The sequence below is a fragment of the Monodelphis domestica genome, chromosome 7, assembly GCF_027887165.1.
Source record: "Monodelphis domestica isolate mMonDom1 chromosome 7, mMonDom1.pri, whole genome shotgun sequence".
Classification (NCBI taxonomy): domain Eukaryota; kingdom Metazoa; phylum Chordata; class Mammalia; order Didelphimorphia; family Didelphidae; genus Monodelphis; species Monodelphis domestica.
In genome coordinates, this window is record NC_077233.1 from 159,879,801 (window position 1) to 159,898,581 (window position 18,781).

The window sequence follows — 18,781 nt, forward strand, 5'->3', positions numbered from 1 at the left end:
CCATTTGTAGCCAAGACTACAGGAAGTTGCCATAATATAAGAAGAAAAGAATTAGAATTCTATTTTGATGGGGAAATGTCATTCCCTCGTCTGATTTTTTTTTTCATTCAGGGATATAGGGAGCCAGCATGATAGTCAAGCTTTGTACTTGTTTGAGTACTTCATAAAGAGTGTAGATACAAGGAAGTCCTACGACTTAAACATAAGTTAAGCGTCGCAACCTCGAGTCTCACTTTAATATTTCTTGTGTGCTCTATTGGCACTATTCAGGTTTAGTCTGTGCTCCTTGTTTTTATCCCTTTTCCTGGAATCAGACACAAACATTAATCACAGTCCTATAATATTTTATCAATAAATGGCAGGTTCCCATAGCTTAAAGCTTTTAGGCATATATTGATATTATAGCAAGAGTATATATATTAACTTGTATTACTGCAGGGAAAAAATATTAATATTAATTATGTGTACCTTCAGTACAAAAAATGAGAAAAAAATCAAATATTCTGATCAAAAAATAAAAGAAATAAGAAAAATAAGAAAAAAATCAGTAATTCAATATATTCTTGAAAAAACAGCATCCATTTGTCTATGGATTATTATCTCTAATTCATATGATAATATATAGTCACAATTCATATGATAGGATAGAGTCAATCAGTCTCAGCAGAAGATGCTTTCTTCACATGTGAGCAGTGAATCCAAGAGTCTCTTTCTCCAATCTTTATAGATGTTGGAGTAGTTAATAATATTTGGAATGGTCCTTCCCATGAAGGTTGAGTTGCTCTAGTTCGCTTGATATTCTTGATATAAACTTTATTTCCTGGGTTCAGGTCATGCAGAGAAAAGTCTAATGGTCCAGCTTGTACTGCAGCACCAGATTCATGAAGTTCACGTAGTTTGTGCTGTAACTCCTGTATATAGGAAGCAATAGTAATATCTCCCCCTAATAGCGATGTATAAGCCGGGGAGAAAGGCTTAGCCTGTATAGGCGGATGTCCAAAAAGCATCTCCAATGGTGAAATATGTAACATTCACAAGTCTAGGAAATTTGGGCTGTAGCAAAGGATCAAGATTTAATTATTTGAGAATATGACCTTCAACAGACATGTGCAAAGCCACAGACCTCTGGGCAGTCCTGGGTTAAGGTAGAGCCACCATTGGCACAGGGAAGACATGGACAGTGATTGGTAGATGTGAGAACTGAGGGGAGGGAACTTGGATAGTTTCCTTAAAGATAGAGGGGTCTGAGGACCAGGAGGGTGGTTGGTTGGAGAGGTTGTGCTCTGAGAAGCTTGCTCTGAAGGAAGCTGGAGGTGGAGGCCCCTGAGACTGTTTCTCCATTTTGGTCACGTGAGTGATAGGGACTGATCTCTTTTCTTTGCCTCAGCTATCTAAGGGCTTGGGCCTTTTGGCCCAGCCTAAACAGAAGGGGTATTTAAGCCCTATTCCCTTCTCTCCCCTTTCTCTCTCCCTCTCTCTCTCTATCTCTAATACCTTTCTTCCTCCTGTTTGTAACTAAACTCCATAAAGGGTTGACTGCTGACTTGAGTTTTCATTTAGGAATTACATAGCTGAATTCCTTGGCAACCTTAAATTAATATATATCAGTCTTTTAAAGTGATTTCCTTGTCACATTGTGGCGACCACGAAGGGACAATTCTCAAATAATTAAATCTTGATCCTTTGCTGCAGCCCTTCCTAAATCCTGTTACCCTGAGCAGGGTGGAGATTGGAAGTTCCAAGACCTGGTTCTGTCATTCCAAGTATCTCTATTGTATCGATTCTAAAATAAATCATGACTCAAAGAACTTCCTATTCTATGCTTAAGCATAGGTCAAAGCCCTTTCCATTGTTCAGCAAAAGGTTTCTGTCCTAAAGAAATCTTAAGTAGGGAGGAGAATGACCCTCCCATGCCAATGGGGTTCACATTCCAATAGACTATCAGTAGGAAATTTTTCAAGTATGAAATTTCCCAATGGTGAAATTTCCAACATTTATAAGTCTTAAGAAATTTTAAGGTTTACAATTCTGACCTTGTGAGTATCTACCTGCCTCATGTGTGTTTCCTGAAGACAACATATGGTAGGGTTTTGGATTCTAATCCATTCTGCTATTTGTCTATGTTTTATGGGTGAGTTCATTTCATTCATGTTCAATGTTATGATTGTCATTTGTGAATTCCCCAGCATTTTGATATCCTCCCCTTATTCTGACCTTTCTTCTTTTGCTATAACCTTTTAAACCAGTGGTTTACTTTACATCAATCCCCCTAGTCCCCTCCCTTGGTAAGCTTCCCTTTCTGGCCCCTTCCTTTTTGTTCCCTTCCCCTTCTCCCTCTTCTTCCCTCCCTTTTTTTGCTCCCTCCCCCCCCCCCCTCGCCAGCCCTCCTTAGTTTTTTCTTCTCCCTTACCCTGTTGGATAAGATAGAATTCACAATCCCAATGGATCTAGATGCTCTTCCCTCTCAGAATTGAGTTCACTGAGAGAAAGGTTTAAGTAATACCAATTAGCACTCTTTTCCTCTCCTTCTTATAAGAAACTTCCTCCCCTCCCCTTCCCATGTGTATCTTTATGTGACAAAGTTTGTTTTATTTATTTATTTCTATTTCTTCAAGTATATCTTAGTACTATCATTTATTCCCCCTCCCTTTTTCTTTCTTTTTGTTTTTTCCCCCTCCAATTCATCTTAATGCCCTGATCTTTCCCTATGAGTGATTTTTCTGATTACTCTATTAATGCATACAATTTTTGAAAGTTACCCTAACATTTCCCCCAGGTGTTAGTATATATAATTTGATCTAATTGTGGCCCTTATAGAAGAGAGTTTGAATAAAAGGAAAAAAAAAACACTTTTCTCCTTTTCCCTTTCTTTCATATCTACCTTTTCATGTTTCTCTTGCTCTTTGTGTTTGGATGTCAAACTTTCCACTGTGTTCTGGTCTTTTCTTTACAAATATTTAGAAATCTTCTATTTTGTTGAATTCCCATACTTACCCCTGGAAGTATATAATGAGTTTTGATGGGTAGATTCGTGGTTGAAAACCCAGTTCTCTTGCCTTTCTGAATATTGTGTTACAGGCTTTGCAGTCTCTTAGCATGGCCCTGCTAGGATTGTGTGATCCTTATTGGGGCTCCTCTGTATCTGAAGTTTCTCGTCTTAGCTTCTTGTAAGATATTCTCCTTGGCTTGGAAGCTCTTGAATTAGGCGATTACATTCCTGGGGGTTGTCTTTTGGGGATTTAGTATAGAGAGTGTTCTATGAACTCTTTCGATTTCTATTTTGCCCCCTTGTTTGAGAATATCAGAGCAATTCTCTTAGATGATTTCTTGTACTATGGCATCGAGATTTTTGTTAATCTCTGTTTTTTCAGGTAGACCAATGATTTTCAAATTGTCTCTCCTTCCTCTGTTTTCCTGGTCTGTCACCTTGTCAGTGAGATATTTTCTTTTCTTCTAATTCATTAGATTTTTGACTTTGCTTTATTAATTCTTGCTGTTTTGCAAAATTAGTATCTTCCAGTTGCTTAATTCTGGCCTTTAAGGACTGGATTTGCTTTTCACTTTGGTCTGCCCTTCTGTTTGAGGCTTCCAGCTGTTTCTCCAATTGGAAGTTTTTGTCTGTCAGGCTGTTGACCTCTTTCTGAATTCTTTCCCATTTTTCTTTCCAGAAGGTTTCCATCTTTTGGATAAGCTCCATTTTGAGTACTTCCAGAGCTTGTGGATAATCTCCATTTTGGGGGGCATGTTTTGATTTTGTTTGAATTTTATCCTCCTTTTCCTCTGTGGCCTGGGTTTTCCCTCCATAAAAGTTTTCAATAGTCACTTTTTCCCCTTTCTTCTTGGAGGGTTGATCTTGGGCAGTATGAGCCATCCCTTTGGTGGTTTTCCCTTTCCTTTTTAGTTAGAGGTCTGAGTGAGATGGGTGGGTTTTCTGTGGATTTAAGTGGCGGTGCTTTTGCCTCAGGCTGGTTTTTTCTGCAGTTTGTTAGCATGCCAGCTTGGTCTGTGGTCTCTTCTCTCCCATGCGCAGGCTTCTTCTGTGAAACTCCTCTGAGGGGTAGTTTCCTGGTTGACCTTTTCAATTCCCAAGGATCCTGACGTGCCCTCCTCTTACTACAGCGAGGAGCAGAGCTTTGGCCTCAGGCAGTTTCTAGGCCTCAGGCAGTTTCTAGAGTCTCCAAGGCATTTGCAATTAGCAAGAGCCTCCAAGGTCTGCGCACTCTCCAGTGTGCATGAGTTTCCTGTGAAACCACTCTGAGGGGTAGTTCCCTGGCAGTCCTCGTTAGATCCTAAGTACCCTGGTGCGGGCTTCCCCCTCCCTTCCCCCCCGCCCCCCCCCCCCCCCCCCCGACAGAGACATTCCTCCCTCCCTCCCTATATCCGGTTAGTGCACTGGTCCCTACTCTGGTTACATAGGTGAGGTGGGGGAGGGTAGTTCAACTCATGTTTGAGTGTGAGCTTTCTCTCCCTCTTATAGTGTGGAAATGCTCAAACCCCACATACCTTCATTGCTGTGGCCTACTGGAGAGTCCCTCTGTTCTTCCAAAAATGATTTTTATGCTCTTTGAGGTAGTCTATTCCATTCAGTGCTGGGGCAGAGGAAAAAGTTTGCTTCTAGATTGCAGCCATGTTTACCAGGAAGTTTCCCTTATTATCTCTTTGGGGTACAAACCCAGCAGTGCTATGGCTGGATCAAAGGGTAGACAGTCTTTTATCACCCTTTGGGCACAGTTCCAAATTGCCCTCCAGAATTGTTGGATCAATTCACAACTCCACCAGCAATGAATTAATGTCCCTACTTTGCCACATCCCCTCCAGCATTCATTATTTTCCTTTGCTGTCATGTTAGCCAATCTGCTAGGTGTGAGGTGATACCTCAGAGTTGTTTTGATTTGCATTTCTCTGATTATTAGAGATCTTTGACTCTTTAAAGTCCCTAGTTTCTTTCAAAATTTATCTTCCCCCTCCCCAGTTCATTACTAGAAAGGCAGAAGGTAGAGCTGCTCCCCTCCTCCTCTCCACCACTCCTGAGAACATTTTTTCACCTCTGCCTAGCCTAGCCAATGGGAATGCACAGGTGCTGGGCACTCCCCTCTCCCCTCTGTCTGCTGAGGATATTCCTCTCTTCCTCCACCCCTCCCCCTAATAGTCTAGTTGGGGGTGGGAGAGTACCCAACATGTGGTGGGGGGCAGGCACTCCATCTCTAAAAGGTTTGCCATCAATGTTTTAGAGTCATTAGGCATCTTTTTAGTGTTTAGTATGAGATGTATCTTCTGCACAGAGGCTGAGTACCATTATTCCAGATCTGCTAAAGAGAATATTACTAGTAATAGCTGGACTACTTTGAATGCTGACCCCACTCTGTCCCTTTCCCTAAAACAATTTTATATTCCTGCACTGGCCTAAAAGACAACCTGTGAAATGGAGGGAAGCCAACTGTCTTAAAAAAAGGTTTTGCAAGATTAGATTGGGCTTGTGAAGGTACTTTAGCCAGAACTCTCCTCTATATATTTTGAATGCTATTGTTTCCAAACTTTCCTTCCCTATCAGGATCCAAAAGGCCTGGAAAGTCCTTTCAGTCAAGAACCCCAAGTGTGATTCCTCACTTCAAAACCAAATTTTTGAATTTACCAAGACCATTAAAGATAATGAGACTACTTTGAGGTTGTTGCAAAGAAAGGAGGAGGAAGAGAATCTTAATAGTAGTAGTAATGCAGTAGAAGTATTTTTAGGACTTTCAAGCAGTGGAAAATAAATATGTATGTTTAATCCTTATTAGGGACTTGGATTATGCCACTTACATGTGTCCTCTTTCCTTGACAGAGCTAAATTAAATGTCTTCTTTTGCTATTATTTCAGCATCTACATCATGGGCTTGGTCCTGGAATGGATTAAAAATAATGGAGGAGCTACAGCTATGGAGGAACTTAGCCTTATCAAATCTCAAATGATTTATGATATCATTGATGAATCCCAAGGATTCTATGTGTAAGTTGATATGATCTCATTTCACTCTTTTATGTTGTATTAACTTAAAAATGTATATTTATGATACCACATTATTCATTTGACATTAATGTCACCACTGACATTAATTACAAGCATTTTAAAATTAAGTGTCTTTTATATTCTGGGTTAAAGGATTATTTAGTTGCTTCTTAGACTTTTTTTTTTTGAGCTGTTTGAAAATTGCCTTTACCTATTACTACTTGAAATGCCATAATTTCTACCAGAGATAAGCATTAGAAATTTTGCTATTTTTTTGAGTTCACAGGATTTTTTTTTCTTAAAATTAAGAGAATTTATTAAATTCTCTAACCTATTGTAATTCCTATATTTGCCAAAAAATGCCTTTGCAAATAAGTTGTGGCAAATCAGTTTTTGTACTAGGAAAAGAAAAGAGAAGGTGCACAAAACTTGCTTATTCAAATGAGATTTATTGAATGTTGCTTTCCCCAGCTAATTGGGCCCTGCCCCAGAATGGTTAGAGACAGTTATTGTTTACTCATTCAGTCTTCAGTCGTGTTTGACTATATGGAGTAGTTTGCCACTTCTTTCTCTAGTGGATTAAGGCAAACAAGCCAAGTGACTTGCTCAAGAGTGGCGTAGCTAGTCAGTGCCAGAGGCCAGATTTGAATCTAGATCTTCCTGACTGGAATTTTCTTGGTCATTTCCTTCAATTAAGGTAAACAGAATAAGGGTCACAGAGCTAGGAAGTGTCTGAGGCTGGATTTGAATGCAGATCTTCTTGGCTCTGGGCCCCTCACTCTATCCTTCTAGGCTAGAGACAAGGGATACTGTAGATCTCTGTATCTACATCAGTCCAACATAGGGGGAGGAAGAGGGAAGCCCCTAAGTGTTTTCCCAGCATTCCTCTTTTGTACAGGAAAGCTCTGTCTCTAATGTGTATTCCAGGTGTGATGTTACCATTTTCCTTAACTTCCTTTGGTATTTTTTAAGGAAGCAAGTGATGGGAAAGCAAGATATTCTTCTGTCACTTCCATGTCTTGTAAACATTGTAATTGGTTAATAAGCTAAAAGAGGAGGGAAGAGGGATAGGGGAGAGAGTGTCATTCCATTCAGTCAGGGCTGACTTTAGATTGTTCCAATAGCGATTGGGACCTTTATCTCCCATGGTGTTGACTCCATTCTGTGATACTTTCCCAATTGCCAGAGGCTCACATTTCTGTGCTGGTGACCTCAGTCTCATAATATGCTTTAGCCAGAGGACAGGAGGAGGCTCATCCTGGGTCTTGGACAGCTCATACTGAGGCACAGAAGAAAACATTCTGTTTAGAGACAAAATAGGCCAGTTTTGGCTGTGCCAAAATGATGTGACGGGGATTAATGAAGAATGAATCTGAAAAGGTAAGAGTAAGCTGGAGCCAGATTGTGAAGGGCTTGAAATGGGAAATGAGGAGGAGTTTCTTATTATGCTCTCCCAGGGCTGTAATGGAAATGAGAGCTAATAAGCCCACATTTTCTCCATCCATAGCATCAGACAGGAAGCATCACCCATTTAAGAGTAAAATAACACTAAACACTTTTGAAAGGAAAGAAGATTATGTAAGTTAAATTGATAATGACATTTGAACATCTCATCATTTATAAACACATTTTTTTTTGGTGTGTTCCATTGCCAGTAAGTGAGTGTAATCAGCCAACGGATACTTATTAACATACCTGCAAATAGACTTTTTCTTGTATCTGAAACGACTATAGTTGTACTGGATTAAAGGGTATTTTAAAAAGAGCTTTCTCCTTTTCTCCCCCCTCATCACTAATTCCACACTGCTTTCAAGTGCTTGAAATAATAGAGTAAACAAATGAAAAAAAATTTTATTAGGTTCTTACTTTGTGTCAAGAATTGTGCTCTAAACATATGGGATAGAAATAGAAACAATAACATAGTTTATATTTTCAAGGGACCCATTCTACAATTGGGAGAAACAATGCCTAAAATAGTGGCAAGGATCAGGGATCTTTAGGGTATATCTACCAGTTATTGTTTACTCATTCAGTCATGTCTGACTATATGGAGTAGTTTGCCACTTCTTTCTCTAGTGGATTAAGGCAAACAGAAGCCAAGTGACTTGCTCAAGAGAGGCATAGCTAGTCAGTGCCTGAGGCCAGATTTGAATCTAGATCTTCCTGACTGGAATTTTCTTGGTCATTTCCTTCAATTAAGGTAAACAGAATAAGGGTCACATAGTGCCTGACAGTTTGCGCATACCACCAGGGCAAATGGTAAGACCCAAAAAGTCTTAAAATATAGTGGTAACAAGTGGCAGGACCTGATGATTTTCTGTCTTACCAGAAGGAATATTCCTAGCTTACAAAGGTAGCATCGATTACCATGTCAAGTCTTGCCCTATGTGAAGTCTTGATGGCCTGGGGAATAAAGGGAGGGACTGGGAAAGATAGTGATCAGTTTTATTTTTATTATATAGTCATCGCTGTTACATAAAATATCTTCTTTGCCATTATTTATTCAAGTGGATCTGTGCTTTTTATTAACATGAATATTATTGTGAGTGATATAGATCATACCTGTCCATTCTTGGCCTTCCCATTCAACTCTTGTCGAGTCCTCCTTTTATTTATTTATTTTAAAAAACCTTACCTTCCATCTTTGAATCAACACTGTATTGGTTCCAAGGCAGAAGAATGGTAAGGGCTAGGCAATGGGGGTCAAGTGATTTGCCCAGGGTCACACAGCTGGAAAGTGTCTGAGGCCAGATTTGAACCTAGGACCTCCCCTCTCTAGGCCTGGCTCTCAATCCACTGAGCTACCCAGCTGTCCCCTGTTTGTTTGTTTATTAAGCCCTGTATTATAAAGGGGAAAAGAGGAGTGGAGAACCTCCCATCTCAAAGTGGGGTTCAGGGGAGACAGCTGATGTTTAGGGTTGGCTCCGAGAGAGGAGAGGGGGTTTGAACATTTTCCCCCTTCTGCCTTTCCTCCTTAGCTAAAGCTGCCCTCCCCAATTCGCTCTTGTCCCTCTTGTCCCCCTCTCTACTACCTGAGACCAAAGGCTCTTCCCTTGATCTGTTCACTCACACTCAACTTGGGGAACAGATAACTTTTAATGCCAACTAAATCAGGTATTACAAAAGGAATAACAGGCAGGGAAGAATGGGAAAAGGAAAGTGGGGAAAGGAGGTCCCTGTCTCTACCTAAACCTTTTCCCCTCCCTCCTCGATTTTGGGGGGAAATTCAGGCCTTGGCAGCCTGAGCCCCCTGAGAGAAAGACAGGTTGACTCACCCCTGGGCAACAGGAGCTGAGGTAAAGTCTGCTTAGGTTTTTCTTCACAAAGTCCCTTAAACTGGGAAATGTTGGGGGAAAAGATTTCCAGTCACCAGCAGGAAAAGTGGGTAACCCTCAGGAGAAAGTCTTTTCCCACCTACTCTTTTTGGCTTCTCAAGACTAAGAACAACCAACTCCTCTACCAGCCAGAATCTTCTCCTCCTCCAGATTCCCATCTCTTGGGGCTCCTCTCCTGTCAGGTGATCAATTTCACACACTCTTTAGCCCGGAACTTTTTCTTTAGTGCCAGCCTCTGTCATAAAACCTCCATTTCCTGTTGTTTGTGTGGTGCCACCCTGTCCCATGCCAGTTACCTACCTTCTATGTCTATTCTAATCTCTATATTACGTATTATTTCCATTTAACCTCCCCCCTTCCAAAATAATAAATCTTATCCTAATCTGCCTATTTGCTAATCTAAGGTCCTATTTTATGCTAAGACTGAATTGTGGGAAGAGGGTTAGGATTATGTGCCAACAAAGTTTTACAATATAACAATTTCTTAATACAAAAGTCATTCCTATTACAATCAATATAAAATTTAATTCTTAAGCAAAATTAAACTATCTTATACCTTATGTAATGCTAATTCCAATGTAACAATTCATAACAATTAGATATATGTTTATATATGTATATATATATACGTGTGTGTGTGTGTGTGTGTGTGTGTGTATGTGTCTTAAGTTGCATCAATTGAAATCTGGTTTATTCTGTCCCTATTTTACCTCTCTAGTCACAACATTCCCTTTTAACCCTAAACTATTCTGTCCCTGTCTATTAATGTTTAGTGTTTTAATTCTCTCCTTTCTATCTATATTAGTGGATTAGATCGTTATTATGCTACATATATACATGTATGTTATTTGTACACATTTACATATGTCACATGTTATTTATATACGTATATATATCCTCTGATAGTAGAGATTTATTTACAGATAAATAATTTATGGGTTGTCCTTATTTACGGGACAGCTTCTAATGTTGGTGTGAAATTTGTTTGTGTTCTAGATATGTCGTGGTGGATGCATATTTATTCCAATGTGCATGTGTATGTACTTCCCTATATGTGAAGTTAATGTGATTGGTGATTAATCTTATGTGACCCATTTTCCAGAAGTTCATTCCCCATAATCTCTTTGATTCAAAGTTCTTTCCAGATGTCAGTGTGTCTTCCATCCTTTGGTATTGCTTGAAGTTTGTCACTGGTCCTGGGTCTTCACCTTTACAGGATATATACTTGCCTCTTGTCACCTTGAAAAACAATCTCAGGTATCTGGAACTACAGGATCATGCATGTGTGTAAGATTAACATGTATGTGCATGTAAGAGTGTGTATGTTGATGCATGTGAGTGAAACTATATACAGAATATGCCATCTTCATGTATGCAAGTGAGATTTTCCTTTTTTTTGTAATGAATGTAGGTATCTTTCTTAATTTGTGATTATAAGGCAATTATATTCCTTTGTGGTTGATTGTAGAGGTTAATGATATTTTAGTCTAGACTTGAGATGGATACTTGTATATATGTTTACTAATTCTAAGGGATTCTAAATCCACCCAAATAAACTCCCAGGTTCCTTGAGGAATCACTTCTCCTATACTACTGATTAGCTACACTAATACTCCCTGATCTAACTAATCTAAATTTATATTATCTGTCTTGGGCATTATTCTATTTTGGTTTCATGCGATAACTTTTGTTTGGGTAAGGTGCTCCAAAAGCATCTTGGATGTTTCTCATCTACATTTACTGGGGTTCGTGGACTTGTCTCAGTTTTTTTTTGTTTGTTTTCCAAGCCAAGGATTATTATTATGGGCTTAGGGGTTTTTCTGATTTGATTAAAGTTTCTTTGTGGATCATGTTTCAGATCTTATGCCTAGTACCAGTCTGGGTTCTTATAAGGTTTTGTATTGTTTGCTACCCTATAGAACTCAAAGCAGTCTTGGTACCAAGTATTCACAATAGATGGTATCTGTTATGTTATGGGATGCTCAAGGTTGGATAAAGCAGCTGTGATAATAGCATTTCATTGTTTATCTCTTTTTCAGTTTGTTCTCTATCAAATTACTTCCAATTCAGTATCACTGTACCCCAAGTCATATTTCTTACAAAATTCTTCATAACCATTGACTCCTGTAAAAAACAGTATTTCCTTTACTGATAAAGAGTTTCCTATGTTTTCAATTGCGTCATCAGAATCAGAAAAAAAATTGTTTGTTCTGAATTCAGGTGTTCACTATGCCAAGTTGTGTCCCATTCATCTAAATCTTTGTGAACTTTACCATAGAGCTTGATGTACTCATCAGGTTCTTGTTCTTCATCACTGTTTTGGTAAACTATTATTGTACCATTTGGTACTGTATCATCTGGGTCTGAGTCTGACTCTTGGTCACTGATTTCTGAACTCTTCAGGTCTTTCATTAGCTTTCATTCAGTGACCTGTTGTAATTCTCTGTCATGTGTTGTTAAATCAGGTTTTGTGTATTGGTCTGACCCTATTCAGTGATTTCTATATTTCCCAATTCTTTTCCTAGCTGTTGCCCAGTAATATGCTCTAATTCTGTTTTATGTGGTGACAAATTTGATTCTGGTGGGTTTACTGCTTCCTGTGGATCTGCTATTATTTTACTGGAGTACACAGGTTCCACCATATCTTTTGGATCAGGTTCTTGTTTTTCTACTCTCTCTTGTGAATCTGTTGACATAGTGTGTCAAGGAAGCTCATCCCCTCCCCCCATCGTCAGTAACTTTACCTGTCTATCAAACATTCCTGACATACCACAGTTGTGCTAGGGTTGTGTTGGTGTAAGTTCTGTACATCATTAAAAGTTAAAGTTTGGGTCAGTATTGGGGGAGACCAATAAGAAGGACCTGGGGAGACCGAGGAGAGAGAGACACTAGGAAGTGAGGGGGAATGAGTAAGATACAGGCTAAGTAACTATCACATGGTCAGGTTACTTAGGAATGATTGTCTACCCTTATATATTCATGGGTAGAAAGAAATATTATTATTTCTTTTAATTAGTACAATAGAAACCATTCCCTGTATTGTGGCATCTTCTGGGAAGTTTCCCCTGTATCACTGAGATCTTTGAATTCTGTTCTCCCACTTCTGTCTCAAGGTATGGCTCTGGAATCTCTTGTAAATGAGCTATTATGGTGTTTGCATGCACAGGTTTCCTATTATTGTCAGAACCTTTTTCTTGCCCCATGGTTTGTAATACCCTTGTATAACTAGTAGATGTTTCAGGCTTTGTAGATGTTATAGTGTAATCTATCATCCCCTCTTCAGTTATTCCATCCCCATTTAATTCACTATTATTAACTAGCGCTGTATCACTTTGCTATCACACTGCTGTCTGTGAGCTAACAGCTTGCTCAGAGGAAAGGTTTGTGTTTGTGTTAATTTCAGTTTGAGAACTGCTTGGATGAGGTTTCACTATCAAAGACTCTTCTGTTCCCACTCCCTTAAATTGTTTTGTAGTCTCTGGTTCAGGGAATAGATAGTCATTGTATAAAGGGTGAAATTATGGCTGAGACTGAATGTATAATTAAATTAGGTCACCAAGGGTTTTATTTATAAAAATCCTAATGAAAAACCCAAATAATAAAATACCAAGTCAGCTGCCAAATTTTATGATGATTTAATTGATATAATAGAGATTAAGAAGAAAGAAGGAGGAGTAGGTTTTTTCTCTCCCTATCCCCCCACCTTATTAATATTGGGTGAGGAGATCAGGAGATAAGGGAGTAAGGGTTTGGAGTATGAAGGAGAAAGGAATCAGCCTGATCTCCAAAGGGGCTCAGCTAAGATGCCCAAACCTGAAATTAGCTCCAGGGCAAAACTCACCACCCAGCACTCCAAGATGTTGGAATGCTTAGCACACTGCCAGCCAGAGTCATCTCTCTGGGGAAAGAGAAAGAGGCAGGAAGCGACATGCCTTATATGGACGTTTTTACATCACTTTTCTGTGTCTCATCTGTACCAGTGAGGACTTAGCTTGACTTAGGACAGCCCAGAGGTCTGTCCTTTTTTTGCACATGTCTGTTGAAGGCCATCTCAGATAATTAAATCTTGAGTTTGATGTAGACCTTAAAAATCTTGTTAAACTGAGTAGGGTGGAGAATGTAGAGTTTCCAAGACCCGATTCTCTTATTTCAAGTATCTCCATTTTTACTGATCAGGAAATACCTAAATCACATCTTCTAAAGAATAGTCTGATTAGGGTGGAATAGTTTTAAAATTCACAATTGGAATTTTGGTAGTAATTTATGCTAAACCCATCCCCAGAACTGGTGTCTTTGAGTATTATAGGATTACATGGGTAAAAGTCTTTGGCTTTTGGATTTAAGTTAGTTCTCCCCTCAGTTGTCTTTCTTTTCCCTCTTAGATGCATAAATGTATCAGCTTCGAAGTCTCTTGCAAAAATGTCTCATTTGGCTATCTTGTCAGAATGGTGTGGATACTGAAGTTGCTGTTTTAAGATTTGCTAGCCTTGTTTGATTTTCCACTGCCTAGACCCATTCTGCAAGCTAAGAAATTCTCCAAAAAGGTTTTAATCTGTTCTTTGCTTTTCTCCATGAAGTTTTGTGTGCCCATGTGCTGTGAACCATAAATGCCAGGTTCCATGTCTGCTGTTATCTGTGCAATTTCATTCTCCACCTCAATTTTAGACTTTTGTTTTGTATTTAAGTTGCTTCCCTTGGCATCTTGTCCAACTATCTGTTTCTCTACCACTAAAATTTTAAAGTTTTCTTTTTCCTTTCTACCATCTACCCTTTTGTACTTTATGTTTATGTCCTCATGTTTTCTCCCTGGGGTACCTAACCAAATTTGTCTCTTTTTTACTAGATAATGCTAGAGCCTGGCATCATGTGGTATAATGATTATTCCTTGCTACCACTTCTGAATAACGGGGTTTTGCTCCAGAAGCTATTGCTGCTTCCATTGATTTCAAGTCTGGGGTCTCCTGTTCTGCTTGCTATTAGAGTCCTATCTCCCATGGTTTTTGCTATTATATACTTTTCCCTGATAATATGCATTTTGACCTTTCCCATCATGGCCCTGCTCATAGTGATGTTTTACTGGGCGGTTTCTCACTGTGTGTCCTTGACAAGAGCACAAAAAGCAAGTCCTGGTATCTCTTTGCACCCTCTGTTGACTTTGATGTGTCTTTATATACCGTGTGGTTTTTATGTTAAATGTCTTAATTGTAGCCAGGTTCTTAACCTCCTCTAATTCTTTCTGCCTTAATATTTCAGAGGTCTTTTGGAGCTTTTTCTTTAGATTATTCTTTTCTTTTTCCTGATCTACTTTGTTATCATGGAGATAGGTGGAAGTGTCTTTAAGTTCATTAAGTGAGATGGTGTCAATCTTAGGACAAGAGTTCCTGGAGAAATCCCTCCCTGCTTATCACAGCACTTGAGAAATTGTCTCTTCACTGTGCCTCTGATTCTTTTGAATCAAGGTTAAAGCCTAATAGTCCCTCAGTTTTTTCATAAGGTGATTGCTAACTGCACTTGGGTGTTCATTTTTTTCCTTGGGATAATCTGTCAAATTTGCCCCATGCATTGGGTCTTTCTGACAATTGCTTCATTACCTGTAATAGATCCTCGTGACATTTTCTTAGATAAGTCATTGATCTTGGATTAGAAAAATCCAGATACTCAAAAACTTCTGGCTGGCTCGTGAGTGAGGAATCTTTTCTAATTTGCTCAAATAAGTTTTTATGTTCCTGGGGTGTAAAAAATTCAGCTAAAAGAATTTTCTACATCTTCAAAATCTGTTTCAAAGAGGCAGAATGCTCTTTTTAGTTCCTTAATTGCGAGATGAGGTTCTAATAAAAATTCAGGCATGATTTTACATAAAGACTCTTAAGTCATGGTGGGTGAATGACTTTGCATGTAAGATGCCAGAATGATCAGTGACCTTAGCTACATCTTGCAAAGGCATAATCTTTTGAGCCTTTGATTCATTTGCAAGATTGTTAGCAGATGCATTAGTTGGTGCCTTGTTTTGTGCCTGTATGTTATTGGCAAGGTCATTTCCCCCTATTGCCCCTAATGGTGTCCCAGTACTAGTATTAGTAACTACATGGTCCTTATTAGTCTTGTCCCATCATGTCCCCAGTCTCCTCGTCGGTTCCCTTCCCCATTCCTTGTTTTCTCTGCAAGTAATCCTGGCATATCTCATTTATAATAAGGATCTGACCAAACACTGTCTCTAATCTATTATCAATGATTAAAGCATGTACAGTTTTCTTTTGGAAAGTCAGGTTATCACCAGCTTTGATGAACTTTAAGATGTTAGTCACTTCCATGAACACAACATAGACTTGGGGTATGATTTGCCAGAGGTAAATTCACATCTAGATAATTCATTGGTAACTGTGTCCATCCCATAGTCATATTGGCTAATGTCTCCAGAACATTGTCTGTCATCCCTGCCACTGTATTATAAAAGATACAGTAACCCCAGTAAATGGCAGTTATTCCTAACACATTAGACCACAGTATTAGTTGTAACATATTTGCCATTAGATCTTTTCTGGGCTCTAACTGCCAGGAGTTAACAGTTAGAAAATGGTTGTTATGGGGAGGTGGAGTCAAGATGGTGACATAGAGGCAGCAAACCTTCAGACCTCTGAAAACCCTTCCTTATTGATTACAAACTAAATGCTCCCAGGGGACTAAAAATCAAACCAAACAACATGACAGAGCCAAGGAACCCTCCTGCTGTACTCGACTTAAAAGGTACACCCTCCCCCCAAAGCCAGAATTTGAGAACACTCCAGTTTAAGTGGAAGGAAGGTTGCAGGACCCCTTCCCTACCTAGAGCCCTAAGTCTCCAGTGGTAGCAGGAACCTCTGGGCAGGCAAAGGTGCTGGTCTGAAGGGAGTACTTTGCAGGCAAAGCTGTGCCACGCTCAGAGCGTCCAACACAGGCAGTGGGGAAGCAGATAGAGAAGAAAAGCAGAGTGAAGAATGGGCAGCAGTTGCAGCAGTGGATACACTCCATATTGCCTGCCCTTGCCCCCCCCCTTCTTGAGGTTTTGGCCTCAGGGAACATCCAGCAACCCAGCTGGACTTAATCCCATCACAGCCTTAAGAGGGCAGGGAAGTTCAAGCTCCAACCCCCCCCCCCCCCCCCAGACTGCTAGAATTCATCCCATCAAAGCCTCTAGAGGGCAGGGAAGTTTAAGCTCTAACACCTCTCCCCCACAGAATTCACTGAAAGATTTATAGACAAAATTCCCAAGGGTGAAGGCTGATAGAAAAGCCCCAAACCCCAAAAAAATAAGAGGAGCAAGAGCTCAGGCAACTGCAGGGAGTAAAGAAGGGGTAAATATGAGCAAACAACATAAAAAGAAAAAAATAAATTACAATTGACACCTTCTAAACAAGCAATGAACAAAGAGAAAATGGAACAGAGAAGAATAAGGGAACACCAATTAAAAACAAAACAAAATAGGAAACCCAGAAAATTGGATACAGACTGTAGAAGAACTCAAAATACAATTCAAAACACAATTAAGAGAGGCTGAAGACGACTGGGCAAAGAACATAAAAACTAAGATAAGTCATCTGGAAACAGAGGCACTTGAACTAAAATAAGAAAATAGTTTCGTGAAAGCCAAAATCAACCAATTTGAAAATTAGGCAAAGGAGATGAAAGATGAGGTAAAGAAGATGAAAGATGACCTCCAAAGAAAATGAGACCAGAAGGAGAAGGATGACCAAAAAGCCAGGGATGAAATCCAGTCTTTAAGAACCAGAATACATCAACTAGAATCAAGTGACTTCACAAGGCAGCAGGACACTATAAAACAAAACCAAAAGAATGAAAAAATTGAGGAAAATACGAAGCACATCATTCACAAAACAGAAGATTTAGAAAATTGTTCCAGGAGAGACAACTTTAGAATCATTGGTCTACCAGAAGACCATGACAAAAGAAAAAGCCTGGACATCATACTACAGGAAATTATCATAGAAAACTGCCCTGATATTCTAGAACAAGAGGGAAAAGTGGAGATTGAAAGAATCCACCGATCACCTCCTGTACTTAATCCCCAACTGACAACACCAAGGAATGTTATAGCCAAATTCAAGAACTATCAGACCAAAGAAAAGATATTACAAGCTGCCAAGAAGAAGTCATTCAGATACCATGGAACCACAGTGAGGATAACACAGGATCTGGCTGCATCTACACTGAAGGACCAAAAGTCGTGGAATACAATATTCTGAAAAGCAAGGGAACTAGGTCTATAACCAAGAATCAACTCCCTAGCAAAAGTGACTATATTCTTACAGGGGAAAGTATGGTCATTTAACAGAATAGAAGAATTCCAAGAATTTGTAAAGAAAAGACCAGATCTGAACAGAAAATTTGATGGTCAAGCACAGAACACAAGAGAATCATCAAAAAGTAATTTAAAAAGAGGGGAAAAATGAAAAACAAAAACAAAAAAAAACCAAACCAACTTTTTCTTAAGAAACTCAATAAGTTAAAATATGTATCCCTAAAAGGAAAGATGTCATTGGTAACTCCTAAAAATTGTTATTATCAGCTGGACATCTAGAAAAATAAAACTTTTAGGGAACAGTGACAAATTGTATAGGATGAAATGCCAAGACATAAATATATGTATATAGATATATATATATATGCATAAATAAATATATATGTCTGTGATATCAACTAGAGCCAAAAAAGGGGGTAAATTTATATGTCACAAAGAAGCTCACAGCATGAGGGGGAGAACATCAATACACCAGAAGGTTAAAGAGGTTGGAGACAGGAAATACTCAACTCTTATGTGCATTGAAATTGACCCAAAGATGGAAGAACAATCAAATCCATTGGGGCAGAGAATTGATTTGCTCCCTATAGGAAAGTAGAAGGGTAACAAATGGACTGGTGGGGAGGGAATCAGTACAAGGAAGGGAGAGGGTTGGGGGGTAGTTTAAAAAGACTGTTAAAGAAAATAAGGGAGGAATAAGAAGGGAGGGGGATAGAAAGGGAAGTAAAATAAGGGTGAGAACTAGGGGGACTGATTAAAAACAAAACATTGGCGTAGAAGGAAATAGTGAAAGAAGAAAAGGCAGGATTAGGACTAGAAATGAAAATGCTGGGAAATACACAGCTTGTAATCATAACTCTGAATGTGAATGGAATGAACTCACCCATAAAACCCAAGCGATTAGCAGAGTGGCTTAGAATCCAAAAACCTACCATATGCTGTCTACAAGAAACACACATGAGGAAGGTAGACATGCATAAGGTCAAAGTAAGAGGATGGAGCCAAATCTATCAGGCATCAACTGATAAAAAGAAGACAGGGGTCGCAATCATGAGATTTGAGAAAGCTAAAGTAAAAATAGATCTAGTTAAAAGAGATAGGGAATGTAATTACATCCTGAAAAAAAAGGCAGTATAGACAATGAGGAAATATCAGTACTTA

At 39.2% G+C, this 18,781-nt stretch overlaps 1 protein-coding gene across 1 annotated transcript in view; it reads left to right on the forward strand.

Annotated features, from left to right (window-relative positions):
* Window positions 1-18,781, forward strand: part of PSAT1 (phosphoserine aminotransferase 1) — a 65,180-nt gene that overhangs the window by 23,860 nt on the left and 22,539 nt on the right. The window contains exon 7 of the mRNA XM_001367044.5: window positions 5,861-5,989. Coding sequence (XP_001367081.2) covers window positions 5,861-5,989 — 129 coding nt within the window. The remainder of the gene's footprint in view (window positions 1-5,860; window positions 5,990-18,781) is intronic.